General features: G+C 41.1%; 1 protein-coding gene across 1 annotated transcript in view; it reads left to right on the top strand.

The window, feature by feature from the left end:
• Nucleotides 1-5,525: 5,525 nt before the first annotated feature.
• LOC109971704 (FH1/FH2 domain-containing protein 3-like) overlaps nucleotides 5,526-22,767 on the top strand; it is a gene marked incomplete at its 5' end in the record, with an annotated part of 43,041 nt that continues 25,799 nt past the window's right edge. The window contains 4 exons of the mRNA XM_020620116.1: nucleotides 5,526-5,593; nucleotides 7,171-7,276; nucleotides 21,090-21,184; nucleotides 22,295-22,406. Of these exons, the coding sequence (XP_020475772.1) occupies nucleotides 5,526-5,593; nucleotides 7,171-7,276; nucleotides 21,090-21,184; nucleotides 22,295-22,406 (381 nt within the window). The remainder of the gene's footprint in view (nucleotides 5,594-7,170; nucleotides 7,277-21,089; nucleotides 21,185-22,294; nucleotides 22,407-22,767) is intronic.

Genomic DNA, 22,767 nt, shown 5'->3' with positions numbered 1-22,767 from the left:
CTATAGAGTGAGGACATTTTGGCCAGTCCTCACTTTGTGAAGCTCCTGTTTGAGGGTTAAGACTTGGTTTTTAGTATTCAGGTTAGAATTAGGTTTAGGGTTAGTCTTAGGCATTCAGTTCTAATGGTGAGGGTTAAGGTTAAGGGGCTACATTATGTCAATGAATGTCCTCACAAAGATACAACTGTGTGTGTGTGTGTGTGTTTCTAATTTTTTTGTGGAGGGGGGTGTTTTTCTGTTTTGGTTGGTGTGAAAAGGCAGACTGATCGCCTCGCATACTCGATGTCAAAACACAGACCACAGTAAAGACAGACCAGACCAGTGTAAAGGCCTCAAGCTATGTACACATTCATTTTTCATCTTTTTTTCCTGATTTACTATTTTTCATAGTTTCTTCCCAGCCTGGTAGCAAATGTTTCATGGTCTCATATACGTAACGTGTTCTTCTCAACCTTAGCATCTCTGCATCCCACATGAGGCCTGTTGATTTGATTGTACATTGTAATAAAGTTTTATATACAGTCGCCAACAGAGAATGATATGGATCCTCCTCCCAAGCTGCTTGTCTGACAGCTCCACTCCTGAAAGCAAACCTACTTTAATTTACAGCGGTGTGTGCAGGGTTGTCCTGCCCTGTGGGGTCTTTGTGGGTTTCCTGGCTGTACTTTGGATGCGGTTTATGTCTTCCCTCTGCTGCATGAAACATAAGCAGTGGCTGTCATCCATCTCATTTTATGGCACTTTCTCGATATAAGGCATGTGAACAGATGAGTAGCCTAAATGTAAAATTTCGGCCTGTTTTTTTAGCTGGAAAAGGAGCAAAACAAATTTTGATCATTTTTTGAGTGAGATGTGGGAATTGGTCTGAGGTTGTGATTGGCATGTGGAGATAAATAAAAAGTGACCTATGACTCATACGAGACAGCATTACTGGAATGTGCTGGCACTGGCTCAGAAATTCAGAAGGTGTCTGACACAGCACAAGACAGATTTGCTTCTTATAGTTGTCTTCGTAGCAGTAGCACGGCCGTCTGTGAGGTCCTGTCATATCTGATAGTTTCAGGCCCCGCAGCAGGTTTTCTTCCTTCGCCTTACTCCAGGTATTTGAGCCCATTCCTAATGATTATAGAAATTCCACTGCTACTTTTCTGATTACTATAATTATAAGACCACTACATTCCTGTAGTTATTCCAGCTGATGAAGCCTGTGTATTGCAGTTAAGGAGCTACTGTCCATATTGCATCATTGTGAGGCATCAAATAAACACAGTCACTCTGCTGAATCATTACACAGTCATTTACTTGTCAGTAAAAACCTAAGGTGAATGTGGAGGTGTCTTGTTTTGGTCCCTTGTTTTCTGGTATGAAGAATAATTTGTTTTTGGCTCGCTCTCTTGACATTAATAACATATTAAATTCATCTGTAGAAAGCCATTTGGCTGCTGAAGTTTCTTTGTATCATCATTGTAGGTGTATCATGGCTGAAATCCAAGAAAATTTGGAAGGTACCCAGAACGGTTGGCATTGCACAATCTGTGTGTTATCCACCATATTGGCTGTGGTTCTTCCACCCCTGGGTTTGCCTTGGCCCAATAATGAATCCTTGGCAAATGCAGTGAGCTACTAGCTTTAAGGCTTCATGTGGTTTCAGGTGAACATGACTTTGAGAATCGGGGTTCACAAACATTTCCTGTGAATAAATGAGTTCTTTGGCTCTGTTCCAAAACAGGGAAGTGCACAAGCCATACTTTTGGGTGCATGTCTGTGTCAAATGGTATGGAACTAATCTCCACTGAGCTATTTCTCATTAGAGAAAGGCCTTTGGGAGGTGCACTGGTGTGTGGACTGTGGACAGGGACAGGGAAAGAATTGTCTCTTACTGCAGATGGATATTATTTTGTGTTGGGCAGGGAAAACATTCTGACAGTTTTTTTTTTCTGGAAGAATTTCTTTTCTATTCTGTCGCAGTTTGACACACAAACCATGCTCCTGGGATTTATTCTCTAACCCAGTGGCGGCCCGAGTGCTGATGCATCACTGTCACAGTGCTGTGCTGTGATCTGGCAGAATCATCACCAGTTGTTCAGCGGCACTGGGTATAACTTATCTGTTGACTGATTCACATTAAGTGTCCACGAGGAAGCGCATGTACAGTAAGACCGAGATGAAGAAGAACATTGTGACTCAAGGCTTGGGTTGAAATCATGTTTGCTTTGTATGGGGAAGGTGTGATGAGTACCGCCATCTGTCTTTCCACTCCAGTGATCAGAGAGCTCGTCTGTTTAGAGATCCCTAATATAAACACAGAGTCATCTTCCTGAACTACAGAGCAATGGATATGGCCCCACACTGACCTGCAGTGGAGGCGGCAACAGTTAAAAGGATTTGGTTCTTTGGTACCGGAGTCCTTGTGTTGGCCATGGCTTCACTTTATGCCAGCTGTATATTAAATGTCCAAATATGTATCAAAAATATGTCAAATAGATTTTATTTTAGAGACATTCAAAATAACAGATGAGTCCTGGCAGCATAAATTATGTGCTGCTGGTTTGTTTTTCCACAGTTTACAACCTTATAACTGAATGTAATCATATTATTTATACAGTGCAACACTACAGAGTGGTTTACCACAATTATTATGATGATAGAAATTTTTAAAAAGAACTTTTAAAAAGAAGTAATTAAAAGAAAAGATACAACTACAAATGTGTGTCCATTTTAGAAGAGATTTAAAAGATGACACTGATATGCTCAGACTGGGAGGTTTATTCCATGTTGTTGTTGCCAATGACTTGCTGAGCCATGTACGGCACCAAAGTTGTGCTCTACTCATAACAAATACCATCGGAGTCATTAATAAGAAACAAGATACCTTCTACGATAAGGAACGCTGCTGGAACTGGATTGTGACTTGTTTGATTTCAGTATACACCCTCATAAAATGAGAGCCTTTTAACCACATATGGCCCAGAGCCTCAAGCTGTCTGCATTACAGATGCATCTCAGTTGTCTTGTCTGTCTGTAGTAGAGTGGATTACACCAATAACATGAAGTGTGTAGAGTTACTGTGAACAACCTTACATGTCTTTGAATATGCCTGCGGGTTTTGCACCAGGACTGTAAATTTAAACTAAAGTTTGACTGATATTTAAAATTATTAAGACAAATTGATTGATTGTTGTTTACTGAGCTTTTTTAATAACTAACTTGTTGACTCCAAAAATTCCTTCATCCTTCTCACAGAAAGGGATAGATTTTATGATGATGCATGGCAGTTGTCTCAGTGGGCTTGTGCATTCTAGCTGCCACGGCGTGCCAAGGTTTATGTGTTGTGAAAATGTGGCGTGTCACTCGAAAGGCACCCAAAGACATCAGACCACATATTCTCATTCTGTCTGCTCTGGTGTTTGGAGAAGAAGCCTGTGTGTGCCCACAGAACTGGCAACACAGCTTGTTTCTCTTTCTCTTTGTCTGTCTCTTCATCAGCTGAAGAGGCAAACAACAATAATGAATAGGAGAATGTTGCTCTGAACCCCAAGTGTATGCACTCATCAGTGTGTTTCACACAGTGTTGAAGAGCAATAGCGGCATCTGTCTGTAAAGACAAAGAGATCATGGGCACAGCTGATTTGTGTGTGATGTGTGTTAATGTGGATGAAGGGTGTAAGATGGAATCATCACTTTGCAAAACTGCAATAGAAAAATTTCCTGATATCATTGTGGGACTGTGATATTACATATGGCTATTTCACTTGTTTAACTGTATTCAGGTCACAGATTTTTAAACTTGCATAGCAGATGCTCCATTGTCAACTTTTAGAGCTGTTGTGTGGCAGCATTCAGTCTTCCTATTTCAGGAAATGATATGGACGCAAAAGAACCTGACAAACATTTTGCAAATACTGCCAGAGGACGTTAATACTAGTCCACTTTAGGACTAAGACACTTATGTATACATCTCACAGAAACATTTAGGACATGACATGGGCAAACAAACTGGACACACAAATGCAAAACCAAAAAGTGACGTCTTTTCTCTTAAAAAGTAGACCACGATGTTTGAAAAACCCAGAGTATAGCACAAATCTGACCTTTATGTGGCTTTTCCAAGTGTCTTTCGGTATCTTCTTCTCCTCGTTCTGGTGCACCAAGCAGCAATTTGCTCACTGCAGCCCCTGGTGGTTGGGGGATCCCTGCTTCAGCTGCTCCGGTACTGAGAACACGACACGGCCAACAAACCTATGCACCAAGCAGAGAAAGTTAAACCTGCCGAGTGGGTACTAAGACGCTGGTGTTCCACTGTGAGCATGACTCATTTTGTTTACAAGATCCAGCTGCTGCAATAATCAATCTTTCAGTTTTATTTCATAAAAGGACTGCTGCATTGTTTGTTTTGCAGTTGTACAGTCCAGTCATTCAGTGCCAATGACAGTTCATGCCAGTGTTTTTGCACACGCTTAGGCCATAGCTGGCTACTTTTATTTCAATAAAGATAGAACACAGGAGCACTTTAAATTGAATGGAAAATCATACAAAAATTATTTAGCAGAAGACGTTTTCATCCTTATTCATTTGTTCAGCTCAAACACACTCATGCAGCATCGGTGATTAATCATCTTCCTGCTCCATCCAGTTGAGACTGCGACAACTGCAGTGGAGCAACAGAAAGACTCTGCAAAGTGCTAGTCACATCTTTATGTGGTGTGTGTGTGTGTGAGGGACAGAGAGCGATTAAGAAAAACCAACTGCATCACTGTGTTTATACATGCCAATCCTCTGTCAGGTCCTTGTCGACCCCGACATATCGTCATGTCTTCACGTACAAAGGTATTTGTCAAATACAGACATTTTACATCAACATAAAAACCAGTGGGTGAATAGAAAGATAATGCAGAGAGAGATACTGAAATTGTAGTGCACTGCATTGGACTGGAGTCTAATGTGTGTTGCTGTGTCTGCGGCAGTGATTTGCAGGTTTTGCTGAGTCAGAGAGAGTTCACACAGTGAGCTAGTAGGACAGTGCACGACACTGCCTCTCCGTGGCAGAGTCTGCAGACAGCACGCCAGGTTGGGTTGTCAAAGTAAATGCAGGAAATGTTTAATGATTAATGGGTGTATTGTGTATTAGCCATTGTGGTGGCTATTGCCTTGAGTTTCTGCCATGACTTTGTATTATGGTAAGCTACAGATATGGCTTTGTCAGCAGGGAATATCCTCTGCTAACTCTCCACAGATGTGCTCTGAGTTGCTCCTACTGTTCTTCTTGCTTTCACTGTTCCACTTGTAGGGTATTTTTCATACTTATCTACTTGGGATAATTGCTACCAGCAGCACGAGGAAACAGTTTTGAAGATGGAATTTGTAGTTCATGCAGTAATGCAAGTGATAGACTAAAACACCAATTATTTTTCAAGATACATAGGTTGCAGTCATCCTGAAGTGTCATCTTCATTTGTTTTATCCACTTTGTAAATAACAAGAACATGCACAAACATTCCATTCTCTCCTCTTCTCTCCCCATACAGAAAAACTCTACAACTCGACTGGACGGGAGCTACGAAGAGCCCTCTTTTCCCTCAAGCAGATTTTTCAGGTAACAACAACTTTAGAGCCAGTGAATTTTACTGTGTTTGTCATGATCTCATCTTTCAAGAAAGCACCGGTCCTCAAGAGCTATTGCCTTGCATGCTTTCTGCAGAGCAGGGCTTTGAGCGTTCACATGCATACATGTACACACATTAACATACAAGAGCTCTGTGTAGCATGCGCACATGCACACTTGGACCCAGTGTTGTTTTCCTGAGGCAGAACTGTGCTGCGGAGAGTCTGCCTTCGTGGCAGCTGTAGGGCGTTCAGGTCTGGCCATACTTCACACACTGGGCTGGGATGGGCTGGCCCGGTGGCCTGTCGGCTGCAGGGGGGGAGGGTTGACTGACAGCTCGGCGGAGAAGAGAGCAACAGACGTTGATACAGACCCAGAATAGATCTCACTTTTTACATGTGGATTTATAAGGCTTCAGTTGTATGTGTATGAAACAGGCATCTTTACTTTGAGGGGGCGTCACCTCTTTTCACTTGTTTATTGATCAATCTTGAAGTGAAGTGAATAGTCTCAGAACTGCTGTTAATTTTTTAGTGCACTCCTGTAGGTTTAGACTGTTCGCCAGATGACTGGAGTCTCTATCACAGATCTATGGTAGAGCTGTTCTGGAAGCACTTACACTTCCTCCTGGGAGAGAAGGAGCCCTCTGACCACCCCACAGTGTTTATTGCTGTCTTTCTCTGTTTCCCATCTGAGCAGTAGAGTGTATCAGAAAATAAATTCTGCAGAAAAGCCTCCTGCTTGGCCTTAAATTACAGAGTCATCGACAGGTGTGAGAGATGCAGGTGGTTTTGTCATCAAGGACAAAATGTGGGTTGAAGCGGGGAGGGAATCCATCTGCAAACAGATTGCTCTACATCGTACTTACAGTGGGTATAACTGAATGGAAAACATTGATGACAGGTAACATTTATCCAGCTCAGACGTGTGTAGAGGGTGAAATGAGAGGAGCACTCATGTCCTCTGGCAAATGTTAGATCACAAAGAAATCTGAGTACCTGTTTTCTCCATAATGAGCGTTTTTTTACTCATTAATAATATTGTGGCACACAGCAGGTGCTCTTCGGCAGTGTTCAAGTTGAAGCAGTAGAAATGTTTGTCTTTTTGCATCACATCTGCTGCTTTATGCATAATAAGTAATGGGTCTACTGTGTGCGTAAGACATATATACAGTATAAATTGTGAACATTAACATCAGCATAAATCATTTCAACAGTTCCTGGAGCTTTTTGGGATTGATTTACTTCTTTATAATATAAAACCTTTTTAAGTAACTGGAAGGAGTTGTTTGAGCTATTAAACTACAGGTTTCAGATGGTTGTTTCTCTGCATGCTCGCCCAGTCTTAGGCTGTGATTTGCAGCCAACATTCATGCAACCAGAGGTTTATGTAACTCTACAGACAGTTATGTAATGGAAGGCCACAATAAATCTATCAAATATATAAATATTATGTTTTTTTTTTTTTTTTTTTACAAAATAACTATTAAAGCATTATAATCTGTGGCTCTTTCTAGGATATATGATGGCTGTTGAATATTATCCTCATTCTCCTTGACCTCTTCACAGGATGACAAAGACCTGGTGCATGAATTTGTGGTGGCAGAAGGACTGACGTGTTTGATAAAAGTGGGAGCTGAAGCCGACCAGAACTACCAGAATTACATCCTCAGGGGTACGTCCACTGCAGAGCAGCATGACTTGGCACCAGTAACCTCCCAGCATATTTTCTTCTTCTCTACTTTCTCACGCTTCAATTTACAGCACTGGCTAATCGAGGATGTTGTTAATCAGTCCTGTAATGTTTCTTTCCACATACCTATCTCCAGAGCCTCACATGTTTACATACACCATGAAAATTGATGATTCTGCTTGATGACCTCCTCACCCTCACACACCTAAGGGTTATAAACAAACTCAAATGTCTGCCACAGATAGTGTGGAAGATAGGCCAAGTCTTTAGCAGCTGGATAATTTATCTGTCCCATGTCAGTAAGGTGAAAGATCATACGTGTTATGGTTGGGAAGGGGCAGGGGCAGCATGTATGGGGACACTAGAGGGCCAAAGCACTCTCTCTAAGGTCACTGCCATTTACCAGGCTGCTGTGAGGGGGGCAAGCCACACATGCTTCAGTGGCTAATAAAGTTTCTGGTAGGATTTTGCATATCATTAAACTAATTTACCCTCCTCTCTTTTTTTCTTACTCCTTTTCTTTGACATTTTGCACATATGTCAATTAACCTGCAACAATATGTCAGGACTGTATTATCGTTATGTTTTTGCTGGTGTTTGTTTGATTGTTAACAGCATAACTCAAAAAGTCATTAACAGATTTTGATGGCATTTTTTGAAGAGGTAAGCTATGGTGTCATAATTTGGATACAGGAATATTTTAAAAGATTATTAACCATTGTGATTACTGGAAAGGCTGCTGACTGTATGTGAGTCCCCTTGTGGTCAAAATGCACAGCTATGCTACTGAGTGTTTTGAGCACATCAACAGCTGGGGAAGGATGGTAGGTAGGTAGGACTTTATTGATCCCACAGTGGGGAAATTCCTGTGAAAGGTCTACTTTATGCAGCATCACATGGGCGAGAAGCTGATGCCAGAGATTTTGAATGAGGGTCAAAGCTGTTATCATCTTCATTCACTGGTATTATGCTATTTTATTAGGCTTTGACATTTTCAGGCCACAAAGGTAACCACTGAGATTGAGAATTTGTGATCAGACTATCCAAGTAATGCCAATTTAGAAAATTGTTCTGACGTTTGTGAGTGCTCATTATCTGACCAAGCTGGCTCTATTAGCAGGCAGCTACATCTCATTCAGAACACAGTGATCTGTGGACAAGGATGCCTGTGTTTCAGCTGCGCATTATAGCTGCGTTTTCAGTGTCAGAACCTAGCGAGTGGTCCACCCCGTCCTTTCCTTTACCATCACCCAGCATAACCTCATGGATTGACGCAAACCGTCCTACTTTGCGTTTCCAATGTATTTTGCGCTGTCAGTCTCAGTTTAGAGGAGGGAGGGACTGCGCTCCTCTCTGACACACACAGCTAAGCCCTCTGCTCAACTGTGTGTGTGTAAGAAGGATCACTCCATACTGCAACAATCAGCCGGTAAGAGACTGTATGAGCAGTTTATCAAACAGCTGTTAAACAAGCAGAACACAAACTTGCAGAAATGTTTCTTCTTTTGTCTCTCCTCTATCCACTCAGCCCAAACGGTCAAGGCAGAAGGCTGCCCACCAAGAGCCGGGGTCTGTCTGAGGTCTCTTCTGTTAAAGGGAGTTTTTCCTCCCAATTGTCACCAAGTGCTTGCTCAGGGGAGATTTGTTTTCCTTAATAGTGTATGGTCTAGACCTAATTATGTAAAGTGCCCTAAGGCAATTGTTGTTGTGAATTGGTGCTATAAAAATAAGTTGAATTGAAGTGACATCTTCACCACTTTGGCCGCAGTCCACTCAGTTTTACCCCTAAACCAATGACAGAATGTCTGTCATGTCTGTTTTTCTTGAATAACTTTACTAAAGCTAATAATGATATCACTTCATTCCAAATGCCAGCAGTAGGTTTTCATGGTCATGCAATCATATGAAGAGGGTCACGCTATCGCTGGAATATTGCTTTCATGGCAGTATGGGGAAACTGAGCTGCCCCTTGGTGGAGGTTTGCACTCGCTGAGCGCTGGCTAGTTAATTCATAGTTTTTTTTTTTATGTACAGTACATCTTATGTATGTCCACAGACAAAACCACATGAGCTTGGAAGTTTTATCCATAAACTAAACTTCCATATTTCTGACACCTCTTGTTACCTCATTAAGTACTGCTACAATGAGAGTCAGTGTAGTGGACCTTCATGATTTGGGTGCACATTTCACCCAGACGTTAGCCCCCTCATGTTGATTCAAATAGATATGGCATGTGCCTAAAAACCTGCTCTCTAATTTTCCAGCCAGCTCATTGTTGACTTTTCTGTTACTGAAAAAATAAAAGAGTTAAAGGCAGATGTCTGCCCCCTTGGCAGGTTATAAACATGACTGACTCTGTACACTCTGATCTTTAATGTTCGTTCATTTGAACTTGGCCTGGTCTTTGATTCAGGCAGATAAATCCCGTAGGTTAACTGGCCAAAAGAATACAGAGGAGGAGAACGATGGGCTTTTGCGAATTTTGGACTTGACCACATGTAAGAATTGTTAGTGTCATCGTGCTGTGATAGATGAGACCACTTCTCATATCTTCTCATTCCTCATTGTGCTGTTACCTCATAGAGAATTCTGCTCAAACATCTGTCAGCATGATCTGCAGGCTGTACAGTTTCCCCCATGTATCTCTAAATTATCAAATTAAACCAGACTACCAATTTTCCAAAAGTCCTTTTAACCCATTTCAACCCCTGACCTAATGTCTCCTGACCAGCTGAGGAAACGTGAGGTGTAGTTGATCACACTCCCTCACAAGCCATGTGTTGGAGCATGTCCTGGAACACTGGTGCACAGGTCAGACATGTATGGAGATCTGGCTGTTTTACAGTTGATGCCATCCAAAAGAGGATAGGTCATAGGATTCCCCGGGAGGGTAGTAAATTAGTTGCCTGAACTTTTCATATGTGCACACAGAGACAGTGTAAGAGACCCAACAATAATTGCTTTGGTATCACACACTGATCACTTCCATTCTCTCTGTGTGTGTGTGTGTGTGTGTGTGTGTGTGTTTCTTTTTTTTTTTTTTGCCGTGATGTATTTCATGTCAAGGCCAGAAAATAAAGGAATGCAGCCTTGAACCCCTCTGCCTGGTGCGCATTAAAAACCTCCCGTCAAAACAATCTTGCTCTCTTTCATGAATAAAAATCAATCTTACGGGTCTTTTGTAGTTAAAAAAGGCACAGTCACACGTGCGCACCAGTCTGCATGCATTTTACAGGAACAGGTTCCCAGCCATAGCTCCCTGGAACATTGCCTTCATTGTAAATGGCAGTTCCTGCCTCTTTCTCAGCAGTCTACACCATCTCACTTTTTTCTTTTTCCTCATTTTTTATTCCGTCTTCTCAAAGCCCCGGAGGTGTCTGTGGCCAATTAGTGCTCCCTCAGTGGTGTGGGTATGTTCTAGGTCTTCCTGGCTGGGCTCTGGCTGGCCCCTCTCTCGGCCCCTCACACCTGGCTCAGAGGGCTTCCAGACATGAACGTAGCTCCTCGGAGGCCAACTTTTTTTGGTTCAGGAGAAAGCTTGTATCGCCCCCATCCACAGGAAAGGGTGTGAGGTCACGTTTGCAGAGTGCCATCTGGTACTCCTGTAAACCTCACCCTCAGCCCTAGTGAGGTGCTGCAAACATACAGGAGTTAAAAAGGTAGTAAAGGTCTCAGTGATATCTTCCTTTTTCTTAAAATAAGCATTTATATGCTGTTAGTTTCAGAAATATAGATTCACTGTGTTCAGCCTTATGTCATTCTGAGTTTGGAGACTTATTTTGAGACCTTATTTGTGCAATTACCTAGTGAGTAGTAGTACTGCAGTGCCTTTTAACTGAGCCATAAATTCCGCATAAGTACATTTATAGTATAGCGTAGATGCACACAGGCCAGACAATTAGCAAATAGACGTCCTAATGCCTCAGGTGCACACTAGCTATTAGAGATGTAACAGTATTTGTAATTTCACAATAAAAAAATTTCTTGATACAATCATGAGACTGTGACAATATCTACTAGAATATCACATATGGTTCGTTTACATAACTGCAATCAGGTTGCAGAATTTTGGAACTGTCATAGCAGATACTCCATCGACTTTTCGAGCTACTGTGTGGCAGCATTTCAGTCTTCTCATTGGAAAGGAAACTAACAAATCCTGAACAGTTTGCAGATACTGCCAGATGAAGTCAATACTAGCCCCATTTCGAACTGAGACACTCAGGGATACTTCTCACAGAAACAGTCCAGACATGACATTTTAATGGCAATGAGCAAACAAACTGTGCGCACAAATGCAAAACCAATCAAAAAGTAGACCACGATGTTTGAAAAGCACAGCTCACCTTTTGGTGGCTTTTCCGAGTGTATTTTGGCATCTTCTTCTCCTTTCTCTGGTGCGCCAAGCAGCAATTTGTTCACTACTAGCTGGGGTCACTTCAACTGGTGCGGTAGTGAGAACCTGACCACCAAACAGAGAATGTTAAACCTGGTGTTCCACTGGTGAGTGTGACTTGTTTTGTTTACAAGATCCAGCTGCTGCCATAATATAACATTTCCTTTTATTTCATAAAAGGACTTCTATTGACTGCTGCATTTATTATTTTTGTTTTGTTTTGCAATTGTGCAAACAGTTCAGTCATTCGTTGCCAGTGACAATTCGTGCCAAGTTTTTGCCCACACTTAGGTCATGGCTGGCTACTTTAATTTTAATAAAAAAGGAAAGCAGGAGCATTTTAAGTTAAAAGGAAAATCATACAAAAACAGCTGGTTTATTATTTATTATTTATAAGGACTTTTTTTTCTTTTTTCTTCATTTTTTAATATTGTGACAAATATCATATTGTTGACTTTTTATCATGGCAATATCATACCGTGAGTTTTTGTTATCATTACATCCCCACAGAATATCAAGTTTTTGTTATTTTGTCCACCCTTTTTTTGCAAGATTGTCTTTTCTTGAACTCAAAATAAAGGTTCTTACAATAACGCATCATTGTTGACAGCAAAGTAAGTGTTTCAAAAGCATTAAAATGAAAACAGCTTCTGCAAAAGGTCAAAGAAGTTGAGCACTAAGCTCAAACTTTTTCACTGTGGTTAAAAAAAAAACATTCATTCAGTACTGTACTAATTATCATGAGCAAAACGGGGAGATGAGGTGGAAGAACAAATAAGGTTTTTCCTGGATCGTTGTTCCATTTGCAGTATTTACAGAAAGAACGCTAACAAAAGTAACAACTATGTTTAACTGGTAACTGTTTAAATGGGAGAGGCAGACGGTAGATTAAAGATGGACCGTTTACAGTCAACTTGAAGCAATTATTCCCTGATTTGAAATGTTGACATTCTTCACCGTAAGCTGTGGTTTTAGCTGCACTTTCTCTGTTTGCACTTCTTAAAGAGTGCACCTACACGCTGCTGTTTACAACACACTCTCCATCTGTGAGCCTCGGTGAAATCAAGTTGAAAGTTCACGTTTTTTATTTATAGGGATTTAGAGCAACAGTCTTTTTTATACAACTTTCAAAGCAGTCTGGGAAGCAATTTTTGGAAAACATTCTTAAATTTGGTATGAAATATTTCTATATCCAAAAGGCCATATCTCAACATCTGCTGTATTAGGTTAGGTATACATAGGTTTACATGCTGCATACTTGTGAATTTATTGCTTTAACAGAGTTGGGAGAAGTAGCTGTCCAAAGATATTACTGTATCAAATAATTCATGCCCATATTTCATTTTCTGCTTTTATCTCTTCACACTCTCTCCTGCTACCATTTTGAGATCTCCTGCTTTTAATGGAACAGCTGTTGTGCTATATATTAAAGTACCTTGACTTCCTGGTTTCCAGAGGGAGCTGCTTCCTTGGGAAAGTCAAGTGTTTCATTGCCTCTTAAACTGTCTGGAACCTACAACACTGCTCCCAGTACAGTACGCTGTCCAGTTTTTAGTGTCGCACACTGCAGTAACTTTAGTAGGCAACAGTCTTTTTCACAAAGCTACAAGCAGACCTGGAACACACACACACACACACTTTTGCTGAAAGTGTAGATGCTCTCTATAGTTTTGCTCTCTGTAGTGGCATAAAATTTTATTTGTGGCACAGCAACCAGTGATATATCTGTGTAACCATTTTCATCTGTGTGCCAAGAATGTGTGTGTGACCCTAGAGTCTTTTCACTGTATCCTCCTCTTTAGCTTAATCAGAGAAAGCAGCTGATCCAGTGTTTGGCTGGGTTGAAAACTTGTAACCCTTTAAAGTTCCATGGCACAGAACTATAACAAATTAGTTTGTTTTACCAAACTGTGATTTTAAGGCTATAATAAGTATTGTGTGATAATGACTGACAGATTATCAAGTTAAAAACCATTTAGATGTGTTTAGGTAGAACAACTTTTTTTTATCTTAATTTAGAAGCAGAATCATTGTTTTGTGTAATACCCTGACCCAAGTTCACTGAATTTTTAACAGAGTAACTGAATACCCCCCGCCCCCGCTGGTTTGACTGTTTTGCTGAGCATTAAGTGAAAACCCAGACGTCAGTGAGTCAACAGCAATGTTGGAAGCTCTTGTTGGAAACTGTGTATTGTGTTGTCAGGCCATGTTATAAGTTGTCTGTTCTATAAGGAGGAACCTTTAATATGATCCATTGTCTGGATCAACATTTCCATTCTGTCTGGGCTGGGCTGAGAGGCTTTGTGCAAATGCATCAGTGTGTATGCTGGATATTATAGATGCAATCATATCTTTGTGCGATCATGCAAGAATACTGCTTAGGGGAGGATGAGGGATTGCACTAGTAATTCCTCTAAGGTAAAGGAAGTTTGAGAAAGAAAACACAGGAACGGCTGGCAAACATGTTTGGAGCAAATAGGAGATCTCCAGGAATGTCCTCGTTGTCCCAGTGCAAACTTAAACTCCTGATTTTTAATGAGATCACATGAGAACATGTGCATCTTTTGCAACCAGTCTCGTCTGCAGGTTTCTGAGCTGTCTACTGCTTCTGCTGCTTTACTATGCAAATCTGAAAAACACTCAGTCCCTCTTTGTTTTACTGGAGCAGGTAGAGCCCCTGTGCTGTTTGTGTTTTTTTTTTCTTTTTCCATTTAAAAAAGTACTAGTTAACCACTAACCTTAACTTGACCCACTGCATCACACCCCACAAGAAACCACAAAGGATGTAATTCTAAAATAGGTATTTTCACTGACTACAAGCTTTCGACCTCTTGAGAATGCCAATAATATGTTTATACATAATTTAGCTTCTGACCTGTCTGACATTTCTCCCTTTTGGGATGACAAGAATGACTTCATTTGGTCAAAGGAAATTAAGGAAATGAGCTCTACACATAGTTTCAGCTCACAACCTCTCAACTCTCTTTGGTTCACTGACAACATTTTATCTTTCCTTCCAACACAGCCTCTCTCTGCTCTAGTAAATTAAATCCAAAAACACTGACATACTCAGTGCTGCACTGAACACTATGCTATACTCTGTGCACTGTTGTATCAACAGAAGCCATTTTAACACCCTTCACACATAGATTAACAATAAAAATAAAGTTAAGGATTTGACCAAGTACCCTTTAACTGAACAGAAAAGCGTAACCTGTCATCCTGTTTTTGGTTGCACTTCGAGGCTTGGTCCTACCTGATATGTCCCACCCTGTCCTCCCCCATGTCAGACCGCACAGACCCCCACAGACTCCACCTTACATGAGCAGAAAGCTTGCATCAGAACCCAATTCAGTCCCACCTGCCTGACCTATATTCTGCCTCTTCTCATTTTCCTCTCCCTCTGTAGACGTTTTCGGCCTTAGAAAACCCGCTGGCAGTGGAATCACAGCCTTGTCCTGGAGCCTGTTTTACTGTAACAGAATTCAGTACACAAGCCAATTATATTATAAGAATGTTTGATTTGGTTCATTTCTCAAACTCTTATTTTATCATCTCTGACCTTGCCATCTGAGACGCATAAGCTATAATTTGGAAAAAATAAATAAATCTTTTTCAGTAACATAGCATGTAGGCAGATATACTGAAATCCCTAGCATTCAAGTGGGTTTTATGCCTGATTCCTGTAAGCTGACTGTTTTGTGGGATTGAGATCAGCATATGACTGGCCAGAACCAGACCAAATCACACAACTACTCTCTCAAGAGCACTTAGAATTTACCACAGCTCATCTTTCAGTCAGTTTTATAAGTGAGTGGATGTCATGCAGTAGCTATTCCCAACTTGGATAAGATGGGTAAAGCCCTTCTGATGGGCTTTCCCCAGTTTTCACTCTCCTAAAATGACTTTCTGAAATTTGTTAAGTACCGTCTCTAATCAGCTTTATACTATTTTAAATACAGAGAAGATGGGGAAGTATAATAAATAGCATGTTTTAGAGTATATTAAGAAGGAGAGTGACCACATCTCCATCGACTCTATAAGGACGTTTTATACAGTAATAGCAGGTCATGGGAACATCAAATAGTTCCAAATATTAGCAGCAGTGCCACAGAGTTAAATTGACTTGGCTGCTATCTTCTTAAGTAAGAAGCTGAAACAAACAAAAACAGAACAACATTATACTTGTTATATTTTAAATTGGAGACATGTTAAAACACATTTTACAGCCTTTTTGACTCTCTGAAATTATGGGTCATTTTAATAAACTGGGCACCTAGAAAACTAGCTAAATTAACTTGGCTATCTACAACAAGAGGACAGAATTAGTTTGCAAGGCTGTACAAGTCAGTAAAAGTAATGATTGCTGATAAACCCACTGTTCCCGTACAGAAAACAATGAATCTTTATGGACTATTTGGAACTATTTGAGACTCATGAATTGCATTGCCTGCTGCTTTTTCTGAACCCTTCAGTGTCACAACTCTCTTTCTTAAGGGCTGTGGTATTAGCCTTGTTTTTGTCCTTACAGTGTTGTAGTCTACTCAGCTGACTTTGCCTTGCTCAGAACGGCAGTAGTTTGTCAGGTTCGCAATGTCTCCAGAGTTTGTTCAGCCAGATCCTGGAGAAGCTCACCTGGCTTTACTTTGTTATTGTTCTATTCGGTCAGTTTTTTTTTTGTCTTTAGGGAATTTGTTTGGGCTTAGGCCCCTGGTAAATTGTGTCAAATGCTGGCAGACATATATCCAGATCTCAATAAAGGAGTATCCCCATGTTGTTTTGTTGTATGGGGCTCAATGTCTGGCAGTGGACTCTGTGACTGGCATTGGTCTGGCACAGTCACTTTCTGGCTTTAATGGTCTGGGTAATGGAACATAACTCATGAACATGTCTAATCCAGCTCATGTACACTAACAACTGTTTAATTGTTTTATGGCAGACAGACTCTAAATCAAAGGCAGGGATATAGTAGTGAAACACATCAGGATGAAAGGAAGTGTATCAGGTTTCAACATAAGCCAAATGAAATGCCGCATTACTGTCTCTTCATGCCACTACAAAATCATGTCACTATTAGGACAGCTAGTTTTTTTTTTTTTATTGGGATGGCAATGTCAAATGGTTGGTTCATCACTTTGGTTCAGATTTAAAAGATCTTAACAACAGTTGGGTGAATTGGCATCAAATTTGGTATACACAGTCAAGTTCTTCTTCAGGATGAATTGTGATCTCTTTAGTGGTCCCTAGACTTTATATGTAAAGGCATTATCAATTCAAAATTTTGTCCAGTGCTTTGTTGGTCATTCTCTGTTTATAACGAAATACCTAAACTAATGACAGTGAACCTCAACTGTACAGTGTGTTTAGTGCTATTTAGCAGATGTTAGCATACTAACATGCTTAACTAAGACAGTGAGTAGTGTAAACATTACACTTGCTTTGCATTAGCATGCTAGCATTGTTGCTAAGAGAATGTTAGAATAGTGAATGATGGACATTTAGTCGAACCTTTTTCTACAGCCAGCCGATTTGGAGCAGCATTAGCATTCATTTAATGTTGTGTCTGGCCTCCTGATACAGTAAATGTTAGTCCAATTTTCACTTACATTTTAGCTCTAATTTCTCACCGGTGACTCCTAAGCGAAATATCTGTCACGTTTGGTGTGGGGCAGGGAGTGTAAAATGGAGTGTTAGACCTTTTTAAGAGCTGCCTTTCACATACAAGTAGTTATGTATTCCATTGTCATTATAAAAATATTGATTACTCAAACTATTTACTCAAATATGAGTGAAAAGAATGCCGACAGTCCTTACTGTCGATTAAACATTGTCACTTTGAAAATGTGTGTTTTAGTTTTTAGGGCACACATTGACAGAGTAGAACAAGAATCTACATAAAAAGTCTTTGCCAGACATTGCAGTAAAGTCCGTGCAGCTCACGTGGATACAGGGAGGCACGTTTCTGAGCTGGGAGTGCAGCTCCTGGCTATTGCAAAACATAAGATAAGAGGCTCTAAGTTGCACTGTATGGGATGGAGATTTGGCCCCTGTCCTGAAGCCCCAGTAAAATAAATGCTGCATGTTGACAGACAGTTTGGCTAACCCAGTTCTGATGAATTCCAAAATGTAAATGAAACCAAAGTGGCAGAGTGTTGAGTGGAGGGGGAGCGGACGGATTTGTTGAAGAGAAGCTGTTGAGTTGATTTCTTGCATCTTTGCAGATAAGGCCTTTCTTAATTTTTCTGTGTACGAGTCAGCTCATGCTGGTGCTGCCACACAAACCTCAAGAGTGCTTCTCACCTCGGCGGTGGTCAGGGAGCAGCCCTTCCTGCACATTCCTGGGGCTGTGGAACATAATTGCTGTGGTTTATGAGAGGGAGAGGCCCTGAGGACCAGGCTGGTTGAGCTTTCACTTCTGTCAGAGTTCTGGTTCAGACACCGGAACACGGCCTGTCTCCTCCCATCAGGAGGCTTGTGCTTCCCTTCTGCAGCTTGATGCCATTCAAATCTTGTATTTACGCTTAAGACAAATGTATGGAGTGTGAGAGAGCTGGACAGACGCCAGGCTGCTCATAGGACGCTTCCAAGTTTCTCCTAAGCTAAATCGCTCTTCCTCGGCTGTCCTTTCCCATAATGGCTTACATTTAAATTCTAATCACTGTGCTTTGAAGGCAGAAAATTGTCTGCCAGCATCTCATTGCGTGACATACATGCAAAAAGACTTAGCAATGTTTTTGTTGTACTTTGTGTGAGGTATTGTATGGCTGCTCATGATTACGCAAATGGAGGTCCACATTTTTGGCCCCAGATCAGCGCTTGAAGTCGAGGGAGTCCTGTACAGACTCAGCACTCACATGCTCTTCTTATTAACCCTCTACCTAACTTATCGATGACTGTCTGTTGTAGAGTTTAATAAACAAAGCCCAAGTTCTGGGCCCACAGCTATCTACAGAAGTGCACCACACTGTAAGGATTTGATCTCACTTTTAAAGCCTGAACTGCAACACACAGGTAACTTTTCATTTTCTGGAGCAGTTTCATGACCAATTTACTCTCAAGTGTGTGGAAATCAGTTCCACTTGCAGTTCAAAAAGGTGAGTGCTTGAGAGTAATTAGATGTTTCTGACCATACTCTGAAGGCTGCAGTTTCCCATAATGAAAGGCAATTTTGTATGTATTATTTTAAAGACAGTTACAGTATCATTTTACTTAACTGTTCATAGGGTAACTGCAGGCCATGTGGTTTCAGGTCCTTAAAGTTGAGTTGTACATAAATGGCAGCTGGCATTGAATAATTCCATGAAGCAGCAGTTTTAATGAATCTGAGAGAAAAAGTCATGATTGTGTGGTTTCTGGCGAGGTTCATAAGTGTTTAAATAGATCATTTCTCACTAAATTAAACTGACATGATGTAGGCATTCATTCTGATTTTATTTTGCTTGGCTACATGCTGAAAAGCCACATGCATCTGTGAAATGTTTAAATAATGTCTTATGATAACATGTTAAGAACAATCATTTTGTGGTTGACTTTTGGGAACAATCACTAACATCTCATCTGTCAGCAGCAGAGCATTCATGCTGTGTAATGACACTTTTAAAAGCCTCATTAAGGCCACCTATCTTTTCTCATCCGTATTTTCAATGAACATTCCTCAAAACTCCATTGCACCGGGGCAGATCGTGCACACAGGTGCAGCCAGGAGATAAAAGTCTGTGCAGTGATGACATTGCAGGTCAGATCTAGGCTGCAAAAAACACCCTGTAGCTCTTTACTAATCCAACAGAAGTCACAACTGTTTGTGTCCATGTATAAAAAGTTGCTGTGCATTGTTATTTTACATAGTCAGAACTTTTTAACAAACATTTTATTGAATCCATGTTGGACTCTGTAGACCAGCTGTGCATCGTGTCATCACCGCTGTCACTCATCTGTCAGCAGTGGCCCCATCCAAAGTGGGTGGGTAAAGGGTGACAAACTCTGGTCCGTGCTGCCTGAGGGGGTTAATCTTGGCTTTACAAACACACTCTGATGCGATCTGCTTTGAAGCGCCATATTGTCCACACCGCTGACTGTTGTGACATACAGCCCCGAGCTTGCAGCAGGAGAGGAGTGTTAGGAATGCTCTGGCCTACTTGTTGTTAGTAATTAACCCTGATTGATTAAAGATGAACTGCTGCTGCTTCAGTGGGCCATCAACATGCACTCATCCGTCCACCCACACACACACTCTCACACACAGCAGCTGCACCTGGGAATTTTGGCTTGTCTACAGCATATTCACGATTTTCATTCCCCTCTAGAGAAGAGGAGAGGAAAAATATATGACACAAGCTGCAGCCTCTCATCATAACATGTCATAAGAAAAAGTTTTAAACCCAGCAAGAGGAGAATGGATGGCACGTTATAAGTTAGCATTCAGTAAGTTTGTATGAGTATTTTATCTGGTTGTTGGTCGGAGATCAAACTTTATTGTTCTGCTGTTTTTTTCAGTTCAGAGCACCTGGTGTGTCAGTGTTTGCATCACTAACACATCTCTGAGCATGGTCACTGCAAACTTTTCACCTTCCCCAGAACTATAGATTCTTCCAAGAAAAGGTCAAACAGGCCTTCTGAAGCTGTTTCATATTCAGTGTGTGTCAGGCTCTTTCCTGCATCAGCTAATGTATCACCTAAAATGGCGGCGGGTTCATGCTGAGCTCGTCCTGTTGCTGAGGTATTCTGTGTGAAGGCAGTAACTCCTTGTGTTTGATGGCCACTGGAGTTGCTGTTAAACAAAGACTCCATATTTCTGAAGGGAGTTTTTGTCTGTTCCACTCCAGTCCAGGGGTGTTTGTCTCCCTTCCCCCATCTCCCTTCTTCAACAGAAGCCCTACACTTTCACTGAACTCCACTGAGTCGCTTGGCTTCTATTAGGTTCTTATATATGTATCCTGTTACAGATGGAAGTCTTGTTGTCATCCATTGAGGCACTCTGCTCAGATATTTTCCCCCATGTTGTGTCCTCAGACTTGAGGGATGGCAGACAAGTGCTGTTTTTCTTTTTAGGCCTTCATCTAATTGTTGTTTGAATAGTTTGTCCCTGCAGCAGCTCCAGTTTGTGTGTGGATGAATCACTGTGGGCAGATGAATTGATCCCTTTCACTAACAATACAGGGGTTTGTGTATTAGTGTGGCTGCTGCTTTATGTGTGCACATGCAACTACCACAGAGGAAAAATCTGTGGAAAATGTAAAGAATTCCACCGAGATTCAGGGTTTTCAAAGTGCACATATCCACTAGATTCAGAGCAGGCACTTGCTGTTGTGGTTTGTTTTCATGTTGAGCAGGGCAGATGTGACGGACTGTTAAGCAGTTGATTAATCAAGACCTCTCTCCCTCTGTTCTCTCTGTTCCAGCTCTTGGTCAGATAATGCTGTATGTAGATGGGATGAACGGCCTCATATCTCACAATGAAACGGTGCAGTGGCTTTACACCCTAGTCGGATCCAAGGTAAAGAAAATGAATATTTATTTTTACAACACCCCCGCCGCAGCTGTACAGTAGATATACTTCAAAATCAACTCATCTGTGTCTTGACAAAGCTGAAATAACCACATAGTTCTCTCATCTGAAACGTCAGACATGCAAGCAGCCCTCCTGTCACTGCAGTCACTTCAGCCCTCTAGTGGCCAGACTGCAGCATGTACAGCTGATTTCAGATGATGAAATTGCATTGAGTATTTTCTATTCTTATTAATTACATTTCTGCCTTCCTGTGTTAATAATGATATGGTATTTCTTCTTTTCATTTGGCAGTACAAAGTGTATTTTGACCATGGTCATTAACATGTCGCTTGTCCAGTCTTAATGCTGGTTGGGTAGCTGGTCAGAAGTGTCAAATTAATGCTGGTGGTTCAGTGACCTGATTTTAACCAGTTCTGCTCAGCTCCCCTCTCTAACAGTTTTCTCTCTTCTTTTCATATTAAATGCTAGTGTAAGTTGCTTCATTAAATGGTCTTATACTTGTATAGCGCTTTTTTCTGCATTGCAGCACACTCAAAGCGCTTTCACCCATTCGCACTCCCAAGCATTCACACAGTCACACACCGGTGACATCACCAGGAGCAACTGGGGGTTCAGTGTCTTGCTCAAGGACACTTTGACACATGGACTGGACAAGCCAATCGAACTGCTAACCTTCCGGTTAGGAGACAACCCACTCTACCTCCTGAGCCACAGCCGCCTTGGTGCATTTTGAAATATCTCTGTTTCACTGTTTAACATTACCCAAAACATTATTGTTTTATGCAGATTTTAGTCATTTTTACCTTTGTGGTATTTGCATACTGTTTGACTATTGTACAGTATGTTCCCATGAGCTGTCAGTGTCAAACACAGTTCTTATCAAAGCTCACAAGATTGTTCAGACAGCTTTTCTAAGACAATGTGATGCCACTTAGTATTTGGAATTTAAAGGGCCAGCACCTACTCTGTCATGTTGGTCCATGTTTGTTAACACAAACATTAAGTTCATAATTAACTGTTGTGCCCTGTCCTTAGATTTGGGGGCCGATGCTGTACCTGTATTTCTGTATTAACTATGTTTATCTCTTTGTGTAGTTCCGTCTGGTGGTGAAGACGGCACTGAAGCTGCTGCTGGTGTTTGTGGAGTACACGGAGTCTAATGCCGCCCTGCTTATAAAGGCTGTGAACATCGTAGATGCCAAAAGAAGTAAGAGCCCAGGCTAACCATCCAGCAGTTCAGTTTACAGGATGAACAAAGTGGTACATCAACGCATTGTCAAAAACAAGCAATTGGCTGTTAGTTGAATCAGGGAGGTTGAGGCACCAGTGTACAAATTGCACATATTTAAAGCAAAAATCCACTTTTAGTGCTAGTCCAGTGATTTTTTTGAGATACAGTGGGTACGGAAAGTATTCAGACCCCCTTAAATTTTTCACTCTTTGTTATATTGCAGCCATATGCTAAAATCATTTAAGTTCATTTTTTTCCTCATTAATGTACACACAGCACCCCATATTGACAGAAAAACACAGAATTTTTGACATTTTTGCAGATTTATTAAAAAAGA

This window comes from Monopterus albus, unplaced genomic scaffold, assembly GCF_001952655.1.
Source record: "Monopterus albus unplaced genomic scaffold, M_albus_1.0 scaffold232.1, whole genome shotgun sequence".
Lineage (NCBI taxonomy): Eukaryota > Metazoa > Chordata > Actinopteri > Synbranchiformes > Synbranchidae > Monopterus > Monopterus albus.
This window is presented reverse-complemented; position numbering and strand designations above follow the sequence as displayed.